General features: G+C 48.8%; 3 protein-coding genes across 3 annotated transcripts in view; 1 reads left to right on the plus strand and 2 right to left on the minus strand.

The window, feature by feature from the left end:
• The window catches only part of LOC143336034 (exostosin-1a), a 147,330-nt gene extending 146,011 nt beyond the window's left edge, over positions 1 to 1,319 (plus strand). The window contains exon 13 of the mRNA XM_076755856.1: positions 516 to 1,319. Within this exon, the coding sequence (XP_076611971.1) occupies positions 516 to 701 (186 nt within the window). The 3' untranslated portion in view covers positions 702 to 1,319. The remainder of the gene's footprint in view (positions 1 to 515) is intronic.
• The window catches only part of exoc8 (exocyst complex component 8), an 87,254-nt gene that overhangs the window by 17,173 nt on the left and 44,103 nt on the right, over positions 1 to 25,978 (minus strand). The gene's annotated exons all lie outside the window — the stretch shown is intronic.
• Positions 18,265 to 25,962, minus strand: gnpat (glyceronephosphate O-acyltransferase). The gene is made up of 17 exons (XM_076755812.1): positions 25,779 to 25,962; positions 24,780 to 24,971; positions 24,429 to 24,605; positions 24,210 to 24,339; positions 23,964 to 24,091; positions 23,794 to 23,869; positions 23,511 to 23,662; positions 23,247 to 23,377; positions 22,794 to 23,044; positions 22,460 to 22,558; positions 22,095 to 22,259; positions 21,748 to 21,827; positions 21,496 to 21,636; positions 21,114 to 21,213; positions 20,922 to 21,015; positions 20,221 to 20,282; positions 18,265 to 20,150 (listed from the first exon to the last, which is right to left on the minus strand). The coding sequence occupies exons 1-17, from the start codon at positions 25,800 to 25,802 to the stop codon at positions 20,107 to 20,109; spliced, it is 2,046 nt and encodes a 681-aa protein (XP_076611927.1). The 5' UTR covers positions 25,803 to 25,962; the 3' UTR covers positions 18,265 to 20,106.

Here is a 25,978-nt window from a genome sequence, read left to right on the forward strand (position 1 = left end):
ATTGAATGAAATGAAGGTCAGCAGCTGCTGCAGAATGAACGAAGCTTCATCCATCCATCACAACCTGCTCCACACTGTGTGAACTTTTTCCATTAGCAACACACCTTGCTAAGTTTGCTAAGTGACAGTTAAGCAGCAGGAAGCCTGTTAGCAATGTGCAGAGAACAACAGGCCGTGAGGGATTAAAGCGCCTCCTGCAGAGAGCTGACAGCGAGCGCTCAACTCTGAATAATCACGACGTCTCCAAGCTGCTGCCAAGTGTTTGACAAAGGTGTGAGGATGATGTTGGCTGAGCCTCTGTGACCTTTGACCAAAACACACCTTCATCGTGTGTTTTGTTGTGCTGCACTGCAGACGGCATGAAACTGTCGGTCTTACAGACGGCGGTCAGCGTTTCGTTTGTGTGTCAGATTAGCGTCGGTCAGGTCTGTCTGAAGCTGTGAAGATTGATTCCTTTGTTCTCGTCCATTCATCCTCTTCCTCTCTCTGTTTTCCATCTGTTTCTATCAAACAAGGGCTCCAAGGCGTCCCGGTGGGCCGACCCAGACCACTTCGCCCAGCGACAGACCTGCATGAACGCCTTCAGTCATTGGCTGGGATTCATGCCCCTGGTCCACTCCCAGATGAGACTGGACCCTGTGCTGTTCAGGGACCAGGTTTCCATCCTGAGGAAGAAATACAGGGACATCGAGAAGCTGTGAATGCAGGACACACCAAATCAGAGAGGCTGTGTATGTGTGTGTGTGTGTGTGTGTGTGTGTGTGTGTGCGTGCGTGCGTGCGTGCGTGCGTGCGTGCGTGTGTGCGTGTGTGCGTGTTTGAGACACTGTGACAAGAATACAAACACTGAATGTGAACATTTGTGAGACTATAAAAGAAAACTCGCACTGGATGTAAAAACAGTGAAACGTGTGTGTGTGTGAGACGTTTTACCATGAAAACACACCGACTCTGTCGAGGGACTGTGACACATTAATATGAACGCATGGACACACCTGCAGCAGAGACGTGGACGCGGTCCTGACTGCAGACGGACAGACGGGCTGGGCTGCAGGGTTTGACCCGTCCTGAAAAACGAAATGTTTGAGCATAAAAAGATGTTTGTCGAGGACTGAAGTGGACAAAAGACTGAAGGTGTTTGTGGGTTACGGCTCGTGTGTGTTCAGTAAAGACGTGTCGATAGATGCTGCCGGTCCAAACGCCGGAGACGAAGGCGTCTGCCTGTTGTATACTCGTAGATTCCAGCAGCACTTCTGTCTGTACGAAGAAAATTAAAGATCAAATAAAGAGACGTTACGTTATCAAACGTCTTCCTTCTCACTGTGTTTGAGCGACTGACTTAAAGGTGTGTGTGTGTGTGTGTGTGTGTGTGTGTGTGTGTGTGTGTGTGTGTGTGTTCTTCTCGACTAAAAGACACAAAGATCAAAATCACGTCTCCTTAAAGAATGCAGCGCTGATCAAAGAGCCTCGGACAGCAGGTCTGATGAACTGATCTCAGAGCAGCTGCAGCAGGATGTCTCGCTGTCTCTTAAAGGACCAGCCTGCAGGATTTAGTGCCCTCTAGTGGTTCAGCTCAGCAGACCGCTGTGTCTTCGTACGTCTGCAGAAATCTGTCATCACTGATCGTCTCGTGCTTTGTCCCTGTCAAATTAAAGTGACGCGTTCGTACCGACGCTGGATTCCATTCAGATGAACCTGCAGCGCCTCCTCCTCCTCCTCCTCCTCCTCCTCCTCCTCCTCCTCCTCTGATCTGCTCTTGAAGCAGCAGCGTGTTGGATTAGTGGCATCTAGTGGTGAGGTTGCAGACCGCAGCTCAGTGAACGTCTCGTCTCCAACTTAGCGTCATTATTAACGGGAAAAATTACTTTTATAAAAGTCCAAAAGTATTAACATCAAAATATATTAAAGAACCAAAAATAAAAATTTAGCAGAATGTTTCAGATTTTATGATTCTGATTGTTGATCAACACGAACATCACTTTCATATTTCAGCCAATGAAGGTGGAGCTGATTCATATTTCTGTATTGACAGAGTAAATTGTATAAGTGTTATTTTATGAGCTGCTGGGCAGCTTGTGACCGTCCCCCGAGGATCAATAAAGTCTTATTGATATCAAGATATTGATTTTCTGTTGATTAAATTTTGTATAATTAATCTAAAGTGACTAAAGTCATAAATGCAGTGAGGCAGAAAGAAGGGAGACACGATGACATGCAGAGAGAGGAAGAGGAAGAGGAAGAGGAAGAGGAAGAGGAAGAGGAAGAGGAGAGGGACAGAGACCGGATCAGGCACCAGACCCAGGACGGTCCAGCCCAGAGACACATGAAGGGGGACAGCAGGTCCAGATTTCAGGTGTGTTCAGGTCCTCGTCTCTGAGTGTCTCTGTTGGTTTGTTGCTCTTCGTCTCTCAGTCATGAGAAGGACGGCACAGCTCGGTCGAAAGCAATCACAAAGTGTGCCGATCATTTCATTTACACTTCACTCACACTCACACACACACTCACACACACACTCACACACACTCACACTCACACACACACACACACACACACACACACACACAGTGGTGTTGATTTGTTTTTCTTATTTTAGAATTCGACTTCCTCCTGATCCAGGTCTCATTTCCTGACACTTGGTCCTCAGGGACCTCTGAGTACACATGTCCGTCTGTGTGTGTGTGTGTGTGTGTGTGTGTGTGTGTGTGTGTGTGTGTGTGTGTGTGTGTGTGTGAGAGATGAAATGATTTGTTGAATGTGAGCATTTAAAAAGTGATCATGTTGATTTGGAGAACACATTTCAAACTAAACGTGTTTGTAAACTAAATTAGTTTGCATGAACTTTCAGGAAGCAGTGTTTGATCACCTGACCTCCACCTGACCTCCACCTGACCTCCACCTGACACAGACGGAGTGAACGATTGACGTTGGTGAATGTGAGAGTTTCTCCTCTGACTCTGCACAGGAAACACAGACTGAGAACACTGTGCAGCCAATCAGCAGGTGGCGTTCCTTCCGTGTGATCACAGGGTGGAGGCAGGTGGCAGCATCATCCATGACTCCACCTCTAAGAAGGAGCACGTTTGTTTTAAGCTGCACAAATTGAAAACACACAAAACGTTTGCTTTAGTTTGGAGTGTGCGGCTTGAAGACGCTAACAGGCTGCAGCTACGTCTGCAGGTGGAGCAAACATGGAGGAACAGCCTGAACACACTGTGGATGTTTCTGAGACAACACGACACCAGGTGGGCTTCGCTGCTGAGGGAGGAAAATCATTACCTGGACGGTCAAAAGACGCCTTTTCTCAGGAAGACAAACAAATTGACGAAGCCCGTCGGCTGAGGACAGCGTCTGCATCGTCTGTCACTCATCTGAAATCCATCTTCCTGCCTGTCTCCGTCTCCTCTTCACCCACTTCTCACTGCCTTCATAATAGGATTCATAGATCCAGAGGCACGTCCCGCTCTGCTCAGACAATGAGGGACTCAGCTCCCACCGGGAGGACACAAGGACTGTCCGCGGAGTGAGGAAGACTGTAGTACGGGAGGAAGAAGACGGACACACGACGAGTGCGTGTTTGTGTGGAAACAGAAGAAGAGGAAAACATGTGCAGAGTGAGGAAGCCTCCTCCACACATCAGCAACAGGCTGCTCGTAATGACTTCCTCCTCCCCTCATCTTCGCTCCGTGTGCTCATATCAGGCCGTAACTCAGCAGAACTAATATCCAGACGACTCAGAGAGGAGGTGAGGAGCATTTCTGGGCCTCCTGACTTCCAATTATAAGTCCATTTGGTCACGCGTATTTGTGGAGTGCGAGCAGAGAGAGGAGAGAGACGGATTTGAATATTTGGATGTTCTGTGAGTTCTCTCCTCTCTCCATCATCGCCGGCCGCCATCAATTTCCCCTCCGTAACCTTGGAAACTCCTCAGGGTCACGCCGAATCAATGAGTGCTCTCTCATGAGAAACGGAATAATTATCCAAACTCTGTGAATCACAGAGATTGAGGTTAGTTCTGATTTATTCATGCTTTTTTATTTCATAGAGGCGGCGCTGCATAATAGAGCCGTAACAAATGAGATGGATGCTGACGGCTTACGAAAAATAAAGAGAGCCAGAGATGAAAGGGAGGGAGAGGCCGGCTGTCAGGACGCGTTCAGTCAGAAGGACTGATGGAGGGATGGAGCTCACAGCGTGTGACAGAGGCAGAGCTCCACCTTCACGTGGGCCGTAAACACAGACAGGCTGCACGAGTCCGACTGAGCCTTAAAGGAAGTTAAAACTCAGACTTCATTAAGAAATAAAGACACTTTGACAGAAACAGTTACACGAGAGAGAGCAGTGAGTGTGTCACTGGAAGTCTGCTTCATTCATGTCTTCAGCAGACTGAAGGTTAACGAGCACGAGCCGCCGGCTGACCACCTGAACAGGTTGAAGGTGAAGTCGCCATGTGGCTGTTAGCATGTGTGACAAAATCCACCTTAAAGCCAGTAAATAAATATGAGCACTCGTCCTTTCGGTGTCCTCTGACGCGGTTTATCAAGTCTGAAAGAAAACCACCGATCGATTTGTCACAGGGATAAATTTCACTCTTTCATGTCACTGAAGTCCTTCTGTCCTCTCATTTATTTCTCCGTGTGTCTTATTGTCCTGCCTGACTTCCTGTGATCAGCGTCCAGGAAGTCCAAACGGACAGGTGAGGCGAGTTTCCTCCTGAGGACGAACGCTGACACTGAACGCTCACGTTTGTGTTTTGTTGTATTTTCAGGCGTCAGATCAGAAAACACTCACATGAAAGACTCACCTGTGTGTTTCTGTGCGTCAGTCACCTGTGGATGCATCTTACTGCTTTAAAGACGTGAACGAGGTCAGAGCAGCTGAGAGAGCACACTCACCTGTCCAGCCTTCACACACTCACCTGTCCAGCCTTCACACACAGGTACACTGTCAGCACTCCCTCTGCAGCCCCAAAGGAAGCTGACATTTACCTTTTCTGGCCAACAGCGAGCCCCTCGACACACACACACACACACACACACACACACACACACACACACACACACACACACTGCACACATGTTTCCATTGAGAGCAAACAGCTGAGGTGAGACCAGGTGCTCCGTGAACTCTGGCCGTGGTGATGTGTTCAGTATTAAAGGTTAAAAAAACTCATGACTTCAATGAAACAAGGCGGACGCACGGCGGAGCGTCCTGAGGTGCATCAGGACCAAACGTCTTCGACCTGTTCGAGCTCAGCGACAGTTAACAGCGTCTTTAAGGACACTTCGCACCTGTCTGCAGAGTTTTTACCTCCTTCCTGTTTGCTCACCTCGTTTCTTTTTAGAAATGTTTCTCTGCGCTGAGCATCCAGAGAGCAGCAAACGTCAAGGAAACGACCCAATCCTCCACGACAACAGCTCGTCCAAGAGTGTTCATCCACAAATAATCCCCGAGATTTCCTGTTTGACTGACTTTTACTGAAAACTTTACGAAGGCTTAAAATCAAAGGTGTTTCTGTGAGTCGTCAGTGGAAACAGGCGCAGCCTCGTTATCCTCTCAGGGCCAAAGGCAGCTCCAATCAATACGACCCCAATCACAGCCATCATCCTCAGTATTGATACGTGATGATGCAGCTAATGAGGAAGAACTCTGTGTGTGTGTGTGTGTGTGTGTGTGTGTGTGTGTGTGTGTGTGTGTGTGTGTGTGTGTGTGTGTGTGGCTTCCTTTAAAGAGACGTGTAGTTTTCTTGTCTGACTCGTGTTTTGGACGGGGTTCACTGGCCTGCCCCCCCCCCCCCCCCCCCGCCCACAGCCCTTGTTCATTTATTCTCATTTGATTCCACCTCAGATTCATTTTTCTCCGCCGAACAGGAAACACTCTCAGATTGTTCGAGACAATAACAGCCGAGTAATTATTCAGCCTCTTTTCACACGTTCATACTTACTTCTGCGAGATGTGAAGTTCTTTTACTCAGCGATTCGGCCAATTGAAGCTCCAAATGATGTTCATTAGCATCAGTGAAGCAGCGTTAGCTGCTAATGATCATGAAGGTTACATTCAGCCCGCTGACAATAACCTGCCTGGAAATCTGATCAAACATTGGTATTCACGACCAGGTGGCGGGAACTTTTTTTGATTGAAGGTAGCGCGATTCAATATTTAATTTTGTGCTGAGTGCACACACACATACACACACACACGGTGGGTGACAACAAAAAGCAACAGGGGAATTTAATCAGTGTTTAAATTGAAAAGAATTGGACTGTCATCACAGTATAATTTGGATTGTAAACTGTGTCTTTTCAGCACCACGAGGTGTGTGTGTGTTTACTGAAGTGTGTGTGTGTGTGTGTGTGTGTGTGTGTGTGTGTGTGTGTGTGTGATGAGACAGGGCACTCTGCTCTGTTGTCCCACAGTTTTCAATTTGAGGGTCATTTGTTTGCATTATCCCGTTTATGACAGGCGGGGAGGGAGATGCCACCGCTGCATCTGATTCTAATTATTCAGCAGCTGTAAAACACTTGTCGCTGCCTCTCCTGTTTGCCTCCACCTCGTTTGTCTGCCATCGTCTTTTTTCTCTGTTTCTTCCTCTGCCGGCCGCGGTGCCACTCAAAGGAAGCCTCCAGGATTTGGGGGGTTTGCTGGTGCTTTCTTACGATTCATTAGATGAGAAGAACTTGCATGAAGAGGCGACTCGGCGTCATGTTTCGCCTCGTTTAGCTCGTCTGACAGCAGCTGGACAGCAGCTCGTTGTTGCTGTTGATCTTCTCCTCTGGCTGCGCTGATGTAGAGGTGTACTCTCAGGTGTGACAGTACGCTGTGACATCACTGCCAGCTGTGATTTCAGAAAACAGGCTCCTGAGCCGACTTCTAAAACATGCTGCAGCATCAAAGTCAGAGTGGATGTTTACAGAAAACAATAAAGTTTCTCAGTTTGAATATCGCATATCTTGAATTTGTCTTGTATTCAACATCCAGAAGGACCCTGGAGTGGAGCCACATCTGCAGCTGAGGAGACCCCCGGACAGACCCGGGTCACACTGGAGGACTATGTGGACCACCTCGCTCAGCCCGGGGCCAGCTGAGGGGTTGGGCTCAGCCATCCTGAGGACCCCCGCCGCCACTTCACGCCACGCAAACCTAAGCACCCAAAACAAGACCGCAGACGGTCTGTGGGACAGATGCCGCCGCTCTCCGTCTCACAATCTCTGTCCGTCTCGTTCCCCTTTTCAGAAATTAATCAGGCGACGTGTACTCAGGAAATGAGGTGACATTTTCCTATAATGAGAGCGATGGGTGGAAGGAAGGAGTCGCTGCGTTTCCAGGGCCGCCATCCACAGAGATTGACATTTTCCATTACAGAGTCAAAATGTACACGTGTTCCTGCGTCTGACTCGCTCTGTGTGTGTGTGTGTGTGTGTGTGTGTGTGTGTGTGTGTGTGTGTGTGTGTGTGTGGTTTAAGGTTCGTTTTGGCAGCAGACGGCGCGGAGGTCATCCATCTTGTTACAGCCATATCCCAAAGTCTGTGTGTGTGGACATTTGTGTGCCGGGGTGTTTGTGCATGCGTGTGGCACCTGTGTGTGCTCGGGTGCGAGTGTGTGTGTGTGTGTGTGTGTGTGTGTGTGTGTGTGTGTGTGTGGAGAGTGCTGGTACGGTGAAAAAGCATGATTTATGGAAGGGAGTGGTGCTGGAAAGCTCTGGGTACAGCGACGCCTGTAAATCCTGATAAAAAACCTGGATAGAAGCAATTTAATGCCATCAATCTTCCTACCCAGGGGCTGTGATATATTGGCAGGTAGGAAGGAGAGTGTGTGTGTGTGTGTGTGTGTGTGTGTGTGTGTGTGTGTGTGTGTGTGTGTGTGTGTGTAAGCTCAACTCGTTCCTGAGGCAGACAAACCTGCTTTTCACACCTAGCTCAAATGTTAGCTGGTTTCTTCTCTGCCATCAACCATCAGGTATCTACACACACCAAGCTCCGTGTGTGTCGCTGGTGTGAGTGTGTACTTTGTTTAAACTTGACACCATAAACTGAGTTTCCATCCAAACGAAACACAGATGCAGCAAAAGGAAAGATATCAGCCTCGTTTCCATGTGCTGTAGCTGCGATTGTTCGGAGTTTGATCGTCGGGATAAACAGCTAAACCACAGAAGAAGAAGAGGACATAAACAAATTAGCACCAGTCAAACCTCAAACAGGGAAAAACAATGTCTGCTGAGCATTTTAGTGTCCGATTTGCTTGGTTTTCCAGGACGCAGCTTCACTGTATGAAGTGCCGAATTACAGAATAACAACATCAACATCAACAAAATAAGTAAATATCATGAACCCAACATGGAAATATAAGAACGGGTCGTCGTCAACCAACAAAACTGAGCTACAGTTAGCGAGATCAGCAGCACTGTGAGACATTGTTAGAACCATCATCATCATCATCATCGTCATCATCATCATCATCATCATCATCATCATCGTCATCCCTCTGGTCTGAGATCAGCAGTGGGAATGAATGAAGCAGGTGTGAACTGCCTGATGGGATGGATTTAGCTTCACTCCACCTGTCTGAGCACAGGTCAGGGGTTGGATCTGGATCAACAGGATCTGGATATTTCCTGTGAACAAGCAGACATTCTGGGATCACAGTGGCTCCTGATAAAAGGTCACATGGTAATGTATGTGTGGTTATGTGGTTATTTTAGGTCTATCTGTATAGCCATATAGTGTATAATATGTGGTTATTTCCGTAACAGTTGTGATTTACTAGTGACGTGAATGCATCATCATGCGTTTCTTTAACGTTTGCGATGGGGAGGTGTTAAAACCTGACTGCTAGTTTCCATCTTCCGCCCATGTTTCTTCTAATTAGCCAGTCAAAAGGCACCGTCAAGTTCTTTGGTTTCTGATTGGTTGGGGGCGGGATAATAGCGTCAGAGCGAGGCAAGGGTGAGTGGGAGCAGACGGTGGTTTAGAAAGTCCCGTCGACCTGCCGAGGTGACGGTCTCATCTTCAGCTCGTCAGTATTTGGTCTCTGGACTTCAATAAGAGTTACAGTGAAGTCTTGTAGCACAGAAAGTCTCTGTCGCTGCTTTTGTGAGTTGACTGAAGTGTATTAAGACTGAGAGAGTTAGCATTCAGCTAACGTCAAGCTAACAGCCGAGCTAGCACGAGGCAGCCGTTGACGCCATTAGCATGGAAGCTAACCAGCACCAGTTAGCGCTTTGGACTTTGAACTGTATTAACCGCAGTGTTAGCCGTTAGCCAGCACAGCAGAGGAGATACCAGACACGAGGAAACCAGGTGGCGCACTGGGTGACCAGGTGAGGCCCAGTTACACCTCCTGCGATGAGAGACGAGACTGACTTTTCGTCATGTGGCCGGGGACGCGGCGAGGAGCCGTTTTCTACACGGGAGCCAGGACGGCTGTTTGTTGGGGATTTCCATAATAAATTATATTATTTTATTTTTGCTTTTATTTCAACCTGTTCTGAGTTCAATAAATGTTTGCACTTTGAACTAAAAGTGTTTCTTGGTTATTTTGAATAAATCTGAGGTTTAGAGCTGTAGCACGTTCTCTTAGAGAAGGTAAAGGTGTGTTAATGTTGTCAAGGTGAGTTAAAGGGACACCAGAAGTGAGTATTTGTCTTATATACAGTAGACAGACACACACTCAGTACAATACAGTACATGTACCCCACTGAGTGGAAGTAAATGAGTGTGGGGTTGTCCATAGACCAGAGCAGTGTCATAAAGAATCACGTGAAGAGATGAAGCAAACAGATCAAGATTCACACCTCTGTTTGTGTTGTGGCATCAGTCTGTCAGAATCTGCTCACGTGTTGAAGTTTAACTTCAATCACGTGTGTCCACCAGCATCCATCCGGCTGCGTTCACGTGAACTTCCCTCGCTTTGACTCCAGGCTGTAATCCGACCCCGAGCGGCTGCTGGAGGCTGAAATCAGCCCAAGTGGAACCAGCGCTGTGCTGCGGGTCCCTGGAGGCCGAGGTGACTTTACATTACGTGTCCTCGGGTTAATAGGAGTGTGATTTATCGGCCGACAGGCTTCCATCTGTCTAACCAGCGCGAGTGTCACGACTCGGCTTCGCTCTTCTCCACTAAAGGACGCTAAATACTCGAACAGCACCTCAAACCAAAAGCTCCATGTGGATCCAGTCAGAGCCGACAGCGAAGAACAACACAGAGGAGCTCAGAACTCCAGGTGAAGCCAGGCAGACAGGTGACCTGTGGATTTATTCACTCCTGGTTCTAGTCTGTGCCACGATGCTCTCACTGTGTGTGTGTGTGTGTGTGTGTGTCTTCAGAGGAAGACATCATGTCCAAGTGTCCTGAGTAAAGATCAGTGTAACAGTGATAAACATCCAGAAGAGGGAAGGTAATAAAAGTTATCTGAACAGTGATGAACACAGAACGATGCATCAGCAGCACATTAGCCTCAGGTGACGCCTGGCCGATGGGTCATCCTCACCTGAACCAATCGTGCGTGGAGAATGACTGAAACTGGATGCTTTTACTCTGAAAGTCACAGTCGATGCTCACAGCATTTTCTCATGATTGAACTCCTCGTCAAGCACGACTTTATTTTCAGCGTCACACAGGAATATGAGGACAAAGACAATACATCACCGAAGGCTCGTCTTCGCTTCGGATGACAAACCTAACAAAGGAAAAAGGTGATGAAGGTCACGGCCGATCGTTTGATCCTTAGCTGCACAGTCTGAGGCTGGAGCAGCTGCTTCCTCTCTGCTCGGCTCCAGCTTTGTGTGGAGACGACGTTTCATCGACAGCGTTATCTCTCTGTGTGACAGAGCTGACAGCAGAGGCCCTGAGAAATTATTTCGTTTACCTCCACAGGCACTAAATCACACCTGGTGAGCTCCACACACACACACACACACACACACACACACACACAGTTTGATGGAGCGGTACATCAGAGCATGAGCCCACAGTTTGCTGATACGGAGAATTCACACCTCTGGTCTCTCTCACATCAGCTGTCAAACAGCTGTGATCGTTTGAGCCAATGTGCTCGTCACGCAGGTACGACGTCTGCAGCCTGCGACCGAGGGGACGACACCTGCAAATCCCCCAAAGTTCACCTGCGTGCTGGGGGGGGGCCTTCAGATGGTCAGCAGTGAGCTGGTTCACGTCACACAGCAGGTAACGGTCACAGCGTCTGACCGACAAGTACAACAAGACGTAAACGCAGCGTGATCGCTGCGTCATGTGACCAGGTGAGAGCCTATCAAACGCAGCCATGGTGCTGTCTGCAGAAGTATTTCATATATATATGGATGTCTTCCCGTCCAGTCGCAGCACGGCTCAGCAGGAATAAGCCGCCTGCTGCAGCGCTCACATGCTCCACCACACTCGTCACATATTTCACATCAGAATCAAACACTTTATTGATCGCTGCAGGGAAAGTGGGTCACGTGACGCTGCTCCCTTTCTCCAGCAGAAATACAGACTAGAAAAGCAAACGATAAGAGAAAGAAGAAATATGTAAATATGTGCATCATATTACAGTTTATGTTGAAATATAGAAAAAACTCAGCACTATATCCACATGTAGGGACAGTATCAGTAGATCAGTGCAGCATTGATGCAGGAGGATCACAGTTAAATCACTGTCCTGTTCAGTATTTCTCAGTTGAAAATCTAAATGTTAAATATGTGTATTTATGTGCAGATTAATTTCACAGGTCTGTGAATTTCTGATAATAATACAATGGAAAGGTTGAAGTGTGTTCAGTTTAATATCTTTGTCTTTCAGGTGAATGTGAGACGAGAACGTAATTGAACAGTTATGATCAATCAGGTTTTCAGTAATCTGTGAGTGATGAACAGATGTTTTCATTTACGTTAAATGATCATATTCATGAATTCACTGCTGAGAAAACATCTCTGTTTTCTAGATCTCCATCAGACAGTTTCATGTCTTCACTCCAGAAGCTGACTGATAGAAATGAACTTGAAGGACTTTGATGAATCTCATGTGAGTGATGCGTCTGCTCATTTGTGTGTTTTCACATTTGATCACATTTTCCAGGATTTCGTTTGTGTGTTCGTGTTTTTCTGTTTCTGTGAAGCTGCGTTCACTTTCCTGCTCTCGTTCGCTTTATTTTGTCTGTCCGCCTCCCGTCAGCGCAGACCACACACCTGCAGCCCGGCAGAGACAAAGTCCTGTGCAGGAGACGCACGCCGTCAGCTGGAAACGTCCTGTGATGGACGCCGGCTGTCCAGAGGACATCAGTCCGACATCCCGGCAGCTTTGAGCCCGGCGTCCTCTGACAGACAGATTAAGGTCTGGACAGCCTTAAACCTTCAAAGCTGAACTTTTGCTGTGCTGCTCTGCCGCCGTCTCTCTGAGGATGACAGACAGACTGTCAGACAGACACGACACGTCTGTCTCTGAGCCGTCCGTCTGTCCTTTCACACACAGCCACAGGCGTCCTGACCGTCTTTACAGGACAGCAAACATTTCGCTGTTCAGTAGAAACTCCAGCTTTTAGGTGACAGAAGGCTCCTGCAGGCTGGTTTCAACTGGAATATACGAGCGTGAGGCCTCCGGTTAAAAGACTGAGCCACAACAGAACTGAAGACAGCAGCATCACTCCCAGCAGAGACAGTTCAAGCTGCTGTGTGGACACTGAAGACAGCCACATTGACTGAAAGCGGTCCAGGAAGGACAGCAGAGAGACGGACCGCCTGATCCTGCTGTCAGTGTTCAGACAGCAGATCGTTTCAGCCTCAGCTCACTGCTGAGAGCTGAATCATGATGATACCAGTCATTGATTAGAGGTTTTATATTTTGTCATAATCCAAAGAAGCATGTGATGGACGGTGAGGACAAAGTGCCTCCAGCCTCAGTTTGGGGGTTTTCTGCAGACCCTGCTGCTCTGAGGGTCCTGTGGACCAGCGTCATGTGTCCCCCCTCTCGGGGTTTTCTTGTGAGCCCCTCTTGTCCTCTCTGAGGGTGTAGGAAGCCTCTCCTCCGCCCTGCAGTCGGGGGCAGGCAGCTTTGTGATAACCTTGCCCTGTCATTGCGTTCTTAGAACAAATCTGCTCTTATCAGGATCTTGTAGCAGGCAGCAAATGCAATTTCCCAGCTCCCCCGGCGGGCGCCCGCCTCAAATCCTCCACGGGCAATCTGCCTGTGTGATCTGACGTCTTTAAGAGGGACTTGAACCGAGGCGGCATTAGCCCGTCTGACAACTCGCTGTGCCTCTGACCAAGTGTCAGCCTCGCCGCCGCTCGCTCGCTCTTTCTCTTTCCTTTTCACACCGATTGCTTTCTGTCTCTCTCATCCTGTCTGCGTATTAGCATCTCTTTTTCTCTTCCTGTCTCTCTTCCTCTGTGGTGCCGCAGATCACAGGAATGCATTAGCAGCTTTGGTTGTCTGTCGGCCCCTCTGCCACCGCACGGCGGACCGCCTCTCCTCGCCGTCTGCCGTGAGTCATGTTTCCTCACACGGCTTCAAATAAACTACCTGTGAGGCGAAAACGGGCCGAGTCATCACATTTGCTCTCGATTGTGCCGATTTATTTTCGGATAATTTTCACAGTCGACCTGCTGAGAGACGAGCGTCCAGGAGGCCTGAGAGCACGAGGACAGACTGAGCTCAGAGCGGAGTGTTCGAGCCGTTTGGTCACATCAACCTGAAGTCAGACAAAATAAGAATCATCGTCACGACTTCATATCACAGCGTCAGGTGAATGAACGTCAGGTGAGACGATCAGCCAACCAGCATGAAGTCGACTTTCAGGCTAAGTGGTAAAGTCAGTGAAATCATTCCTTCCTTTGTCTCATCAGCTGAATCTTCTTTCTTTATTTTCAGCCTGTTGGTCAGAAGAAATGTTTGACGAGCTCATTACTGCTCTAAGTTAACGGCTCTCCTCTTAAACTCGGCGCAGGTTTAGAGGAGCGTGAGCGTCTTTATCGAACGTATCTGGAGCTAATTGGAACAGATCTGTGCTGATTGGCTGAAATGATTAAAAGTGTCTGGTCTCACGTCCCGTCTCAGCTGCAGTCGTGACAGAATGTGAACCTCCTGTCGAGAAGCAAGCTGGTGGCGGAGAGGAGGCCGTTATTAAGACGTGTGGCTGTGGCGGAGCTTGACGGCGTCTGTTGACAGGTGCCCGGCGCTGTGCCGCCGTCTTTACGTTGTTTCTAACACGTTCGGCTGTTATTTCATGACAAATGTGCAAATTAGAGAAGCTTCTCTGGAGCCTGTTCCTGTCGCCGCTGAGAAGTGTGACTGTGAACACCGCGTGTGCAGCCATCTTGTTTCTGTTCGCCACATGATCCCGTCCACTCAGAGAGATTTAACTCTAAGATACAGAGTTAAAACTCTTTGATTGTTTTGAAGAAGCTTTTCTGAACGCGGAGGCCTCGTCACAGGATGTTTGCTGAGGCTAAGAGTCTGAGGCCAAGCTAACACTTCAGCTAAATGCTAACATTAGCATGCTAACACAGTGACAGTGCTAACATGCGTTTGAAGAATCTTCACCTGTGATGACTCCTGAGCTGACTGAAGAGGACGATGGCATGTAGAGTCGTTGCTATCATCATCATCATCATCATCATCACCATCATCATCATCATCATCATCATCTTCAGCTGTTTGTGGACTGACTGTGTCCATGTTAACACCAGAGAGGCTGCAGGGCCACAAAACACGACTGTTAGTCACACAGCACAGAGACTCCATTAAGAAAAGGTCAGAAACAGCAGCTTGTTGTCGCTTTCAGCAAAACTTTCCCTGATTGACAAAGACTGAAAGGAAGCCGTTTCCCTCCAAGAAAACTCTGAAATCTGTAAAATGTTCTTGAAATTGAAAAGATGACACAAAAAATCAGATGAATTTAACAGGAGATGTTCACAGGTGGATGTTCAGGTGACCTGCAGGTCTGGTTTTTCCCATTGAACCACCAATAATCAGACACCAGATGATGATGATGATGATGATGATGATGATGATGATGATGATGGTCTGTCTCACTGCTGTGACTCTGCTGCCAGTTAGCTCGTTAGCTTAGCATAGAGATCTTCAGTGGTTTGATGAAGGTGCAGAGGATGACTGTGTTCACTGAACCTCTTCTGTCTGTGAATAAAATGTAATGTTCCCAGATCTTCACACACACACACACACACACACACACACACACACACACACACACACACACGTCACTTCAATTACATTCTATTGGATTTTATTAAATCTTCCTTGAGCGTTCACTTCACGGCAGCATCCATCAGAGGATTATTATTTATCTTGCTGTCAAGAACTGGCAGCTCGTGGAATCCCACAGAGACTGTGTGTGTGTGTGTGTGTGTGTGTGTGTGTGTGTGTGTGTGTGTATTAAAGTTTAAGGCGTGTGTGTTGCGCAGCACATTGGATCCACGCGTGTCCTCATTATGCAAATATCGTAAAAAATGCAAATGTTTTCATTCAGCACTAATCGCTGATCTGAGACCAGCTTATCTTTGATGTATAATAGAACAGAAGAAGAGGAACGCATTAACAATGGATGGTGAAGGAGAAGTCTGAAGTGCATCGTTTAGCTCATTGTTCGCCATCAAGGCCTCGTTCGTGATCAGCTGATCTCATCCAGCAGCCAAACGCTGAACACATTGTCATAATGTTGTTGATTATTTAATGTTTTAAAGTCACTTTAAAAACACCTCCTGCTCCAAAAAAACTCACCTCTGAAGCGAGAAATCTATTAAATATCAGTTCTGTAATGAAGCAAACTGTCCTCAGCTCTTCATCACCAGCATGGCTGAAGAAGAGAAGAACAACGATGCAACGACTTCATAATAAAAGTCGACTTGTGTTGCAGCAGTTAGATGCTTTTAATGTGAAGCTTCAGCACAGGAAGTGTTCAGTTTGCCACAGGCTCAGTCACCATGGTGACCTCGTTGGACAGCAGTGACTCAGCAGACGTTTAATTCAGTGAGTCTTTGAGGTTCTCACTTTAAAGGTCCCACGTGGAGGATTTCGTGACATCTGACGGTTCCAGACTGCGACCAGCTGATTGTCCCTCAGCTCACACCTCTCTAACCTAACCCAGCCTACGGTGGCCTTCAGGTAATGTGAACATGCACAGTCCGAGTGTGGTTTGTCCATTCTGGGCTCCTGTAGAAACATGGTGAACTCCGTGGTTCCCTGAAAGCAGAACACGTCCTCGTCTCCAGCTGATTCTCCACTAATCACATCCTTCTCCGCCATCAGATCCGCCTCGGTCCTCCACGCTGGACCTCTAAATGTGGACTAATTGGGATCTCCTGGACCCCCCCCCCCCCCCCCCCCGGATCCCCGACAGGCCTCGTTCAGTATGTAAATGTCTTGGCCTCCAGCACTGAGCTGATAAACTGGACCTGCTGCAGCAAACGAGCTGCATCCATCAGCCGCCCGTTACCTGAGGTTAACGGCTGAGACATTACCCACCAGGGTCCCTTTCCCTTCAATCAATTCCCTACACAGACCTCCACAAACCCCTCCGGACACAGCAGCAGGCCGGCGTGCGCTCAGTCACACCTGCGCACACACACCTGCGCACACACACGAAGTGAAGGAATAACAGAGGCAGACTTGGAGGAACAAACCCAAACATGGTTCACTCCTGCTCATAAAACACGAGCTGTCTGCTGCTGTTGTTTCCCAGCGGCTGCCACAGGTCAGAAAGTAGTTTATTATGGGCTGCCCTTCTGTGTGTGTGTGTGCGTGTGTGTGTGTGTGTGCGTGCGTGCATGTGCCACCCCCACCCCCTTCAGCCCAGTTTGTCATAACGTAGCAGATAAAGTGCTGATATGGCTGACACTGTTATACACCAGCAGGGAGATGGATGGACGGACGGACGGATGGATGGATGGATGGAGTGTGTGTATAAGCAATTTACTATGGCAACTGTAGATGAACGTGGAATTTGTCAGAGACGGAGTGAGTGTGAGAGAAAGGGCAGTATGGATGGAAAGCGTTTGGATTTGCTGGCAGCAGTCTCTTACTCAGCAGCAGAGCCACAAAACATGATGAAAAATGCTGCTGTGAGAGAGAGAGAGAGAGAGAGAGTGTGTGTGTGTGTGTGTGCGCACGGCCTGCCATGAACAGAGCTCACAGAGGGGCGAGTGTGCCACCTAGAGGCCGGTTGGATGCACTGATCTGAGTGTTTGATGCAAAATAAAATGTGTATTTAAAAAAGCAAAAATGATCTTTGATCAGCAGAACCGACGGTTTGGTCACAGCTCTGCTGTCTTCTGGTGAAATATTGACACCTTCACCCCTGAAGACTGACGTGGAGAGACGACGTTGATTGACGGCTGTATGATCAATACGTCTGAATTATTTTCAGAAGAAGTCTTGAGAAACCTGAGGTGACGCTGGGCTCAGGTGTGTTTTTACCTCCGCATGTAAATCTGCTCTGATCAATAATCGTATTTCAGGTCCCGGATGGATCAGACGGACGCGCGGCGACCAGCCGGATCTGGAGACGTCTTCTTCTTTAGGCTATTTCAGCTTATTGTCTTGGTTTCACACCTCACAGCTGTTCAGGACAGCACCTGTCTGACATGGAAAGGTGACGAGCTGGAGGACGTTCAGCAGGTAAGGAGCCAGGTGTTTCCCTCAGGAGCAGGCGGAGACCACGACCTGAACACTGGACTGACGTCTTCACACTCAGAATGATGCTCCTCGTCTGTCAGCGTTCCGTCTCCAGCTCGCTGCACTGCCCCCAAAGGTGAGTTTAGATTCACCTGAAGTCGTTAAAATGCTGCTCAGAGCTGATTTTAAACGTTCTAACGGGCCGGCAGATCGGGTTGACAAACCTTGACCTGGGGGGTCTCCTGGACCCTGTTCAGGAGTCCCTGTCCGTCATCAGTCCAGACCACCGACCCTGCTGAATTCCCCTCGAGCAAGGCATCGAGCCCCTGCAGCTCCTCGGCTGCTGAGCCGCAGGAAGTCCATCAGGTCACCTGCCGTCTCCGCTTCGTGTGCAACCTTTGAGCCCACGTGGTGAGACAGACGAGCAGCTGGAGACTCGAGTTCAGAGCACACAAAATCCAGATGTTCTCAGCTCATTTGTGTAAACACGGCAGTGATTAAAGACGTTCGTTCACGTCAGGGTTTAATCCTCCATCATCAAACACGGTCTCTCAGCAGGTCGGACGTCTAAAAAAAAAAAAAAAAAACGCTGCACGTTCACAGGATGACGGAGTGAATCCCGATCAGCTGACACACAGTCTGGACTCACAGCAGCATTCAAAACACTTTATTAACATGCTTTAGTTCATCAGCCTGTACATTCAGTACAGAGCGCGCGCGCGCACACACACACACACAGTCAATATTTAGACATTAAAGAGTATAAAAGCTGAAAAACACCGAACCACAAACACACACGTGTGCACACAGAGCTGCTTCGATGGTGGCTGAGTTAAACTTAAGCCTGAGATCAAGTTTAGTATTTGGCAAATTTGGCGATCAGAGAAGATTTTTGTATTTTTATAAAACGTCATTTGCTGAGTTTTCGTTTGGTTGTTTTTGAAGTAAAGATAAGCTTCATCTCGCTGTAGCTGCACTGTGTTCAGCCTCCGTCCCACAAATAACAATTCTTCTTTTATCAGGATCAGTGAGAAACAGCAGACTTTTATTTGAATGCGATCTGTTGATCAATAATCGATCAAACGATTAAAACATTAAACAGGAGAATCAGACTCTGCGGTCTGAAGGTTCTACAGTTCGGTTCTGGACCTCTCAGAAGGAAAAGTGGCTTTGAATCGTCGCCCGCCAACATTTGCTGATTTCAGACTGACGTTTGTAGAGTTCAAAGGTCTCGTTTGGCCGCTTTGTGTCCAGACTGGATTCAGAATGACACGTTGGAGAGATTTGGCTTCTTCTGGAAGAGAAACGTTGACGTTCCTCAAAGTGAGGCATCAGGAAACGTGTTGGTTTTCTCAGTAAACTCTCAGACTGACACAAATCAAACACTCAAACAGCAGCGAAGGCTGACGAACCCCAGCGTCCCAGAACTCCTCCAACAGTCGACCTCAAACCTCCACCTGCTGCCGACGCAGGCGTGAGGGTCGACGTGACGCCGCTGCTCGTTAACGACCACATAAAGAGCTTCATGACGAGGATGTTTTACTAATCTAAGTTGGAAACTGAGTCAATGATCCTGAGTCTTGATGAAAACAATCATCTGTTGGCCTTTAAAGCTGTTTTTGCATCAAGTTAGCATTTTGTTAGCATTAGCATCTTCTTTTCCTTTATTTTCGCCTTTTCTTCCGTCCTTTGTAACAAATGATAAAGTCTGTGTCCGTTTGACGATAAATAAACACCTTTAACATATTCATACTTTAAAAATCTGTAACTTTGAAGCAGCTTCACAAACTAGTGGAGAACTGGAGAAAATACGTAAACACCTCCGACAGCGAACAGACGTCGTCCTTTGGTGCAGCTGGTAGTGCTTCAGTAACAGTGAGTGCACTTTAAACGGAGTGACTCCACCTGCACAGGTAAACGCAGCTGAAGGTGCTGCTCCAACCTGAGCGAGCTGAGGCGCGTTCGGCTCGCTCAGTTCTTTTGTTCCTGCAGTGCAAAAGAAAACCTTTTTATACCAAAATCTGAAACCTGAAACCTCCCAAAACCTTCATCCATTTCAGCAACAGTCGGTGAGAAAAGAGCGCCGATGTGGCTCCACATCACAACGCACGAACGAATCACAGCGCTCACAACAAAGACGAGACGAAGACGAAGCAGACAGAGAAGAAGAGAAAAGCCACGCTGAGCGTTTGAAGTCGTTGGAGGAGAACGGCGGCGAGCTTCCACCAGGCCGCTCAGAACGAGCCGAACAGCTCGGGAACACCTCCAAAGGCCTCACCGAGCAGCTGCTTCATGAACAGAAGAGACACAGAGAGGAAAGGGGACGAGGACACGAGGAGACAGAAGGCCTTCAGCTGTCTCCAGGTGGACACTCTTGGCTCCACCTCTCACAGACAGCCGTTTGGAGTGGGGTCGACCGTCTGAGGCGAGCGGAGACGCCGTCGAGGTACGTCGACTTCAGGTCAAAAGGCTCCACCCCACGACGAGGACCAATCAGAGGCGAGCGCCGACGGCTTTCTGAGTCGGGAGTTTTCCTCCTGGACAAAGAGACGTTTGTTTTAAAGGAGAATCAAAGCAGCTGATTCCTGCTGACGGCTGGTCTCTTACCTAAAGTGTCTTCCAGCGAGTTCACCATCACCCTGTTGACCTTCAGAGAGCTCTGCTCCACCCTGAGGGACAGACAAGCTTCAGTCCAGCTGATCGTCCACAGTTTAAAGAGGCGCAGGCAGAAATCAGCAGGACAGACGTCTAAAAGCAAACTGTCCTCATGGCCGGATGTGATGAGAGGTGAGCGGACAAATGTCTGAGAGGTTTAGTGAGTTTAAGACAAACAGATGATTTCTACCAGCGTTTCCTCAAGTCACTTCCTGTTTGTCAGTCAAAGGTTTTTTTGGGGAGTTTGTCCTGATGCAGAGAGGAAAAAAGATTCGACTCAGGACAAGTCAAGATGCTCAATGTTTGAGCTGAAATATCTCTTATTGTGAATCTGATGCAGCAACACGTTTCACAGACTGAAAGATGTGGAATGCTCCAAAAACACCTGATTGGAACATTCCACAGGTGAACAAGCTGATTGGTCACAGGTGAGAGGGTCATGATTGGGTATGAAAGGGACATCCTGGAAAGACTCAGTCGATCACAGAGGATGGACAGAGTTCACCACTTTGTGAACACATGAAGGATGAAGGAGATGAACACATGAAGCTGCGGTCAGTGAACAGATTGATTATTGATGATTGATTCTGGTTTTACTGATGTTTGAAACACCAACCAATCAAAGCGATCAGAGACGATCAGAATCAACTCACCCTTTGATTTTCTGTACAGCTCCGAGTCTCAGCAAAGCTGCCAGACTGTTCTTCTGGAGGTCAGACGACAACACCTCAGAGTATCTCAGTCTGCCTGGAGAACACACACACACACACACACACAGTTACAGTCCGTCGAGGTGAAAACGGGCAGAAATCATGTGACAAATGAAACGTTTCAAGAGGGAAAACCTGTGAGGAGATGTTTGATGATGAACCTGCGGACGGCAGGAAGGAACTGCTTCTCTGTCAGAGTCTCAGCGGCCTCCTCACACAGGAACCTGCAGACCACCTGAGACCACCAGCACGCACACACACACACACACACACACACACACACACACACACACACACACACACAGAGCGATGCTGATGTGTTAACAGCACCCTCTAGAGGACACCTGCAGCTTAACACGAACACGCTGCTCCCTGCAGCAGGTCTGATGCTGTGAAATGAAGTTGCTAATGAAACAGGTGTGATGTTTGCACGGACTGTGTGCCTCCTGTACACCGTCCATGTGCACGGATCTGCAAATATACAAACTGTCAGAGAAATGAAATGTTCACGTCTCACCTGGTATCCCTGCAGGAAGGGGTCCATCATGCTGGTGAGGAAGGCCACAGTTCTGCGTCCTCTGTCCGTCACCAGAAGCTCCTGCTGGGTGACCTGCAGAGCTCCGGTCTTCACCAGCAGGTAACAGGCCTCCTCAAAGTCCTGCAACACAGGAGGGACACGTGAAGGCCAGAGCGCACGTCTGAAAGACCACACAGCCGTTTAGTTAGTGCAGAGCGTTCAGCCAACACTCACACTTTCATCTGCTCTCACCTGCACTGTGGCTCCAGGACAGAGGATGAACTCATTGGAGAACATGTTTCTGAGGAAGCTGAAGCTGTTGAAGACCTCCTCTGGAAAACACAGAACAATCAACATGCAGGAGAAGCAGCCAACACGTTTGAAGGCCTGGATAAGACGTCGCTCTTCAGTGGAGAAAAGCACCAGATTCCTCGAAAGGGGAAGTCAGCTGTTTGTTCTGGTGCTTTTCTTTAAAACCACATTGACTCGAGCACAGAGCAGCGATAAATGAATAAATGAAGACAAATCTGTTGTGTTCCGTCATGTTAGAGTCTGTAAAGAGTGCAGAGAGCAGCTCAGCTGAGCAGGGTCGGCCTTACGTTTCAGGGTGGAGGAGGCGGCGTGGAGGGCGGAGGCCAGCAGAGCCGGGCGGAGGAAGACGTGCAGCGCCTGGTTCCTGTAGGAGGCGCAGGACAGGACGATGACTGCCTGGCTCAAGAGCTCCTCCTCCGGAGCGACGGCGCCACCTGGTCCCACCTGTCCGCCTGCATCGACACACAGGGACGGAGTCTGGTTCCATTTCTTTCATACTGTAACTTTCAGTGAATGCAGCTGTGAGCAGATGTGACGGTTGATTCAGTGGAGGCTGGTGTTCGAACTGTAGCTCATGAACAAACTGATCTGAACTCAGTTCATCTTCGTCTCAAACAGGAAGAAAAGACCAGAATCACAAACAGATCCAAACCTGGTTCCAGAGCCAGCTGGACTCTGCCCTCACAGGTCCTCACGAGGCCTCGATGCAGGTGAAGGCTGGAGGAGACCACCTCTGCAGGAGGCGCGTGGTCTGAAGGAGTCAGGACAGACAAACCAATCAGCTATCAGACGAGCAAACACCTCCTCCACCTGCTATTGGTCCAGACATCATTTCAGCTGAGATCAAAAAAAGCTAAGTCATCGTCAGACGGCAGCCAATAGGGTTCCGCCTCTTTAGCTCTCTGCAGGGACTGTTTACCTGCATGCAACTAAATCCTGCTCAAACGTGATTGGTCGATGCTACTTGGACTAAACCTTGTCCCTACCGGGCCAGTGGAGGAAGGCTCCGTACTGCCGGGAAACGTCCCTGAGCCACACGGCTTGTGAGGTCAGCTCCTCCAGCGCCAGCCCCCGTTTCCGGCCCGCCGCCTGGTTCTGGTGGTGGTTCTGCAGCAGCAGGGAGGCCAGAAGGACCCACGGCTTCAGGACCATGTTCTCCTCCTGGGCCCGCACCAGCCTGTAGGCCGAGTCGTTCACGAAGCTGTGGATCTCCTTGCTGGGCCTCGTGGGGATGTGCCTGCAAACAGGAAGATGACCGTTAGTCCAGGAAACATCGGAGATGTTGTCCAGACTCTGAACATTCAGGCAGACAGAAGCAAACGTTTGATTGGCTGTAACGACGTCCAGCAGTGAGACACAGCTCATACTCCGGTCTGCATGCAGCTTCACTTGAAGTCTGCTGGTCTTCCACACACACGGTTTAGCGCTGACTGACGTACCTCGGTACCAGGTTGAACTGGCTGCGGTTCACTTTGTCCTCGGCTAAACTCCTGACGGACACAGGCTGACCAAAGTACACGTGGATGCTGCCGTAGTCTTCACTCAGGACCTTTCTGGCTTTAAACAGACCCTGCAGAGAGAGAAGAAGCAGTGATGAGCAAACTGGAGCATGAAGACAAACCTCAGCGCAGGCTGCAGAGTCGGACTTCAGAGGCTTTAAGGAACCATAAATCATGAATCATCATTTCCAATCGAGCTCTCACTGAAGTAGACTCCTTGGGTTTGGGGACACCCAGCAGTTCTCGGGCATAGAGCGCCTCCTCCAGGATCCTCTCATAGCTGATGCTGACTGGGACCAAGCACACGTCAAACACCTCCCCTTTCAAGAACGGGTCCATGACGATATTCAACAGACCTGGTGGAGGACAGAAAGACGAGGGGACGATAAAATGAGTCTCATCGGTCAGAATCATCTCTGGTCGCATTTACGAGGATCTGCAGACGTGAAGCTGGCAGAGCTCATATCCACGTTCTCCTGCAGCTCACCCAACTTTGGTGTCAAAGACTTGGACGTTCGGCTTCTCGTCCCCTCGAGGAAAAACTCAACTGGTGCAAATCCATTCTGAAAAACAGAGACAACACAGTGCGTCTGCAGAAGACGGCTTTCAAACAGCCACAACAACCAGAGGACAGAAAGGCGTCCTCAGCGTCCTCACCTTCAGCATGGTCTTCACGTACTCTGAGAAGACAGACCAGTACAGTTTGTCTCCGCCGAACGACCTGCGAATGAAGAAAGCTCCAGACATCCGCAGCATCTCCCCAACAACCTTCATCCCCATGAAGTCTGCGGCAAACACAAACTGCAGCTTTATGTCAGATCACATCCTCATGAAGCTAAAAACACCAACACGACCATGCGAGTGTGTGTGGACATCTGCTGACTCAGCGTGTCCACTGCTCACCCATGCCGGCGGCGATGACGGGCAGAGCCAGGTCGTAGGTGTACAGGATGTATGACATCAGCAGGAAGTCCATGTAGCTGCGGTGGCTGGGTAGCAGGACAACCGGGTGCTCCTGGATGGCCTGCTGGAGCTAAAGACACCACAGACAGCAGATCAGGACGGTCTCTGTGGGTCCCACCTCCCCCTCACACGTCACGGCGTGGCGGTGCGTGTCCTCACCCTCTGGATCCCCTCCTCATTGACACAGATGCTCCTGAACAAGGTTTTAAACACCTTGCTCAGCGTGAAGGCGAAGAAGCGAACGGTGCTCAGCTGCAGAGAGTGAGCCATCTCATCCAAGATGGCCGACGCCTCCTCCTGGACGTCCTCAGCGGCTCTGCCCGTCTCTTTGGAAACCTGTAACAATAAACTGATCGTTATTCTGCTCGGCCTCACCTAACATGAATGGCTTCTGTCGCTTCAGGTAGTTCTCACGCTGACGGATGTTCAGCTGTTCATCTTTAACCTTCAGAGCACATCCGTCAGGTAGAACCAGAAAGACGACCTGCGGCCTCAGAACCTCCCCTTTACCTGATGGACCACATAGTGCAGCTGATCAGACTGAAGGACCAGACTCTTCAGCTCGCCGGCTTTGCAGGGCGCCACTCCTTTGTAAAGAACAGGTGTGTAACACCTGAGAGCGTATCTCAGGTCGCTGGAGTTCCTCCTCTCCTCCAGAATGTCCTCGAAGTCGTCTCTTTTCTTCAGCACGGGGTCTCTGTGCTGGACAACACAGACGTCCACAGTCAGACGTGTCCACTCTCAGCTGTTCAACTACTTTAATATACTTTTTTCTTTAGAAACTTGGCGTGACGTCCTGGTTTCCACTCGGACACCAGGACACTGAGCCTGACAGACCAAACGCTGACAGCTGACGTGCGACGTTTTGTGGATATAAATATCAATAAATACGCATATTTATTTATAAAGAAATATATGAAGTACCATAAAACGGTACTTCATATAAAGTACTCCACTGAGCTTACTGACATTTTAAAGTATATATTTAAAAAGTACCCCAGAACAGTCATCACATAAAATACTTTTAGAGAACTTGAAGTGGATTGTAATGTGAAGCAGATTGAGTTCACCTGTATTTAAAACATGTTTTCTACATGTGCAGGAGGAAAGTTAGCCCACAGAAACACCTGGAGGAGCACCTGCACACACACCTTCTGAAGCAGGAAATCAGTTCATGGTTTAAACAGTTCACCTGAGACCAACCACAAACACAACCGCAGGAATACTGCGCGCGCGCGCGCACAAGGAGCTGGTGTACCTGCACGCTCAGTGTAAACTGAGGCTGCTCAACAGTCTTTATAACAGAGTGAAAAACCGCTGAGCTAAACTTTAACCTGTCCGATCAACACAGGTGACTGCTCCGTGCTCACTTCATGTCAGAGCAGCTCGTGTCGATGCTGTGATGTTACTGAAGTCAGAAGTTTGTTTGAATTAAATGTGAAATCGAGCGAAACGAGCAGCAGCACAGAGCTAACTGAGCTTAGCCTCTCGGCAGCGGAGCGAACATACCGAATAAACATCTCCGGACGCCATTTTGTCTCCCTTCACAAACTCATAGACGCTGCAGCCGGTCAGGTTTTCGTGCACGAATGTTTTCTGCTGTTCTTCCTCTTGATTTAACACTTTTTGTTAATCACTGCGCCTGAAGAAGTTCGCATGGGCGTGTAAACTGGCATTTCCGTGACACTTCCGCAAGTACGGTAGCCGCG

This window comes from Chaetodon auriga, chromosome 18, assembly GCF_051107435.1.
Source record: "Chaetodon auriga isolate fChaAug3 chromosome 18, fChaAug3.hap1, whole genome shotgun sequence".
NCBI classification, from domain to species: Eukaryota; Metazoa; Chordata; class Actinopteri; order Chaetodontiformes; family Chaetodontidae; genus Chaetodon; species Chaetodon auriga.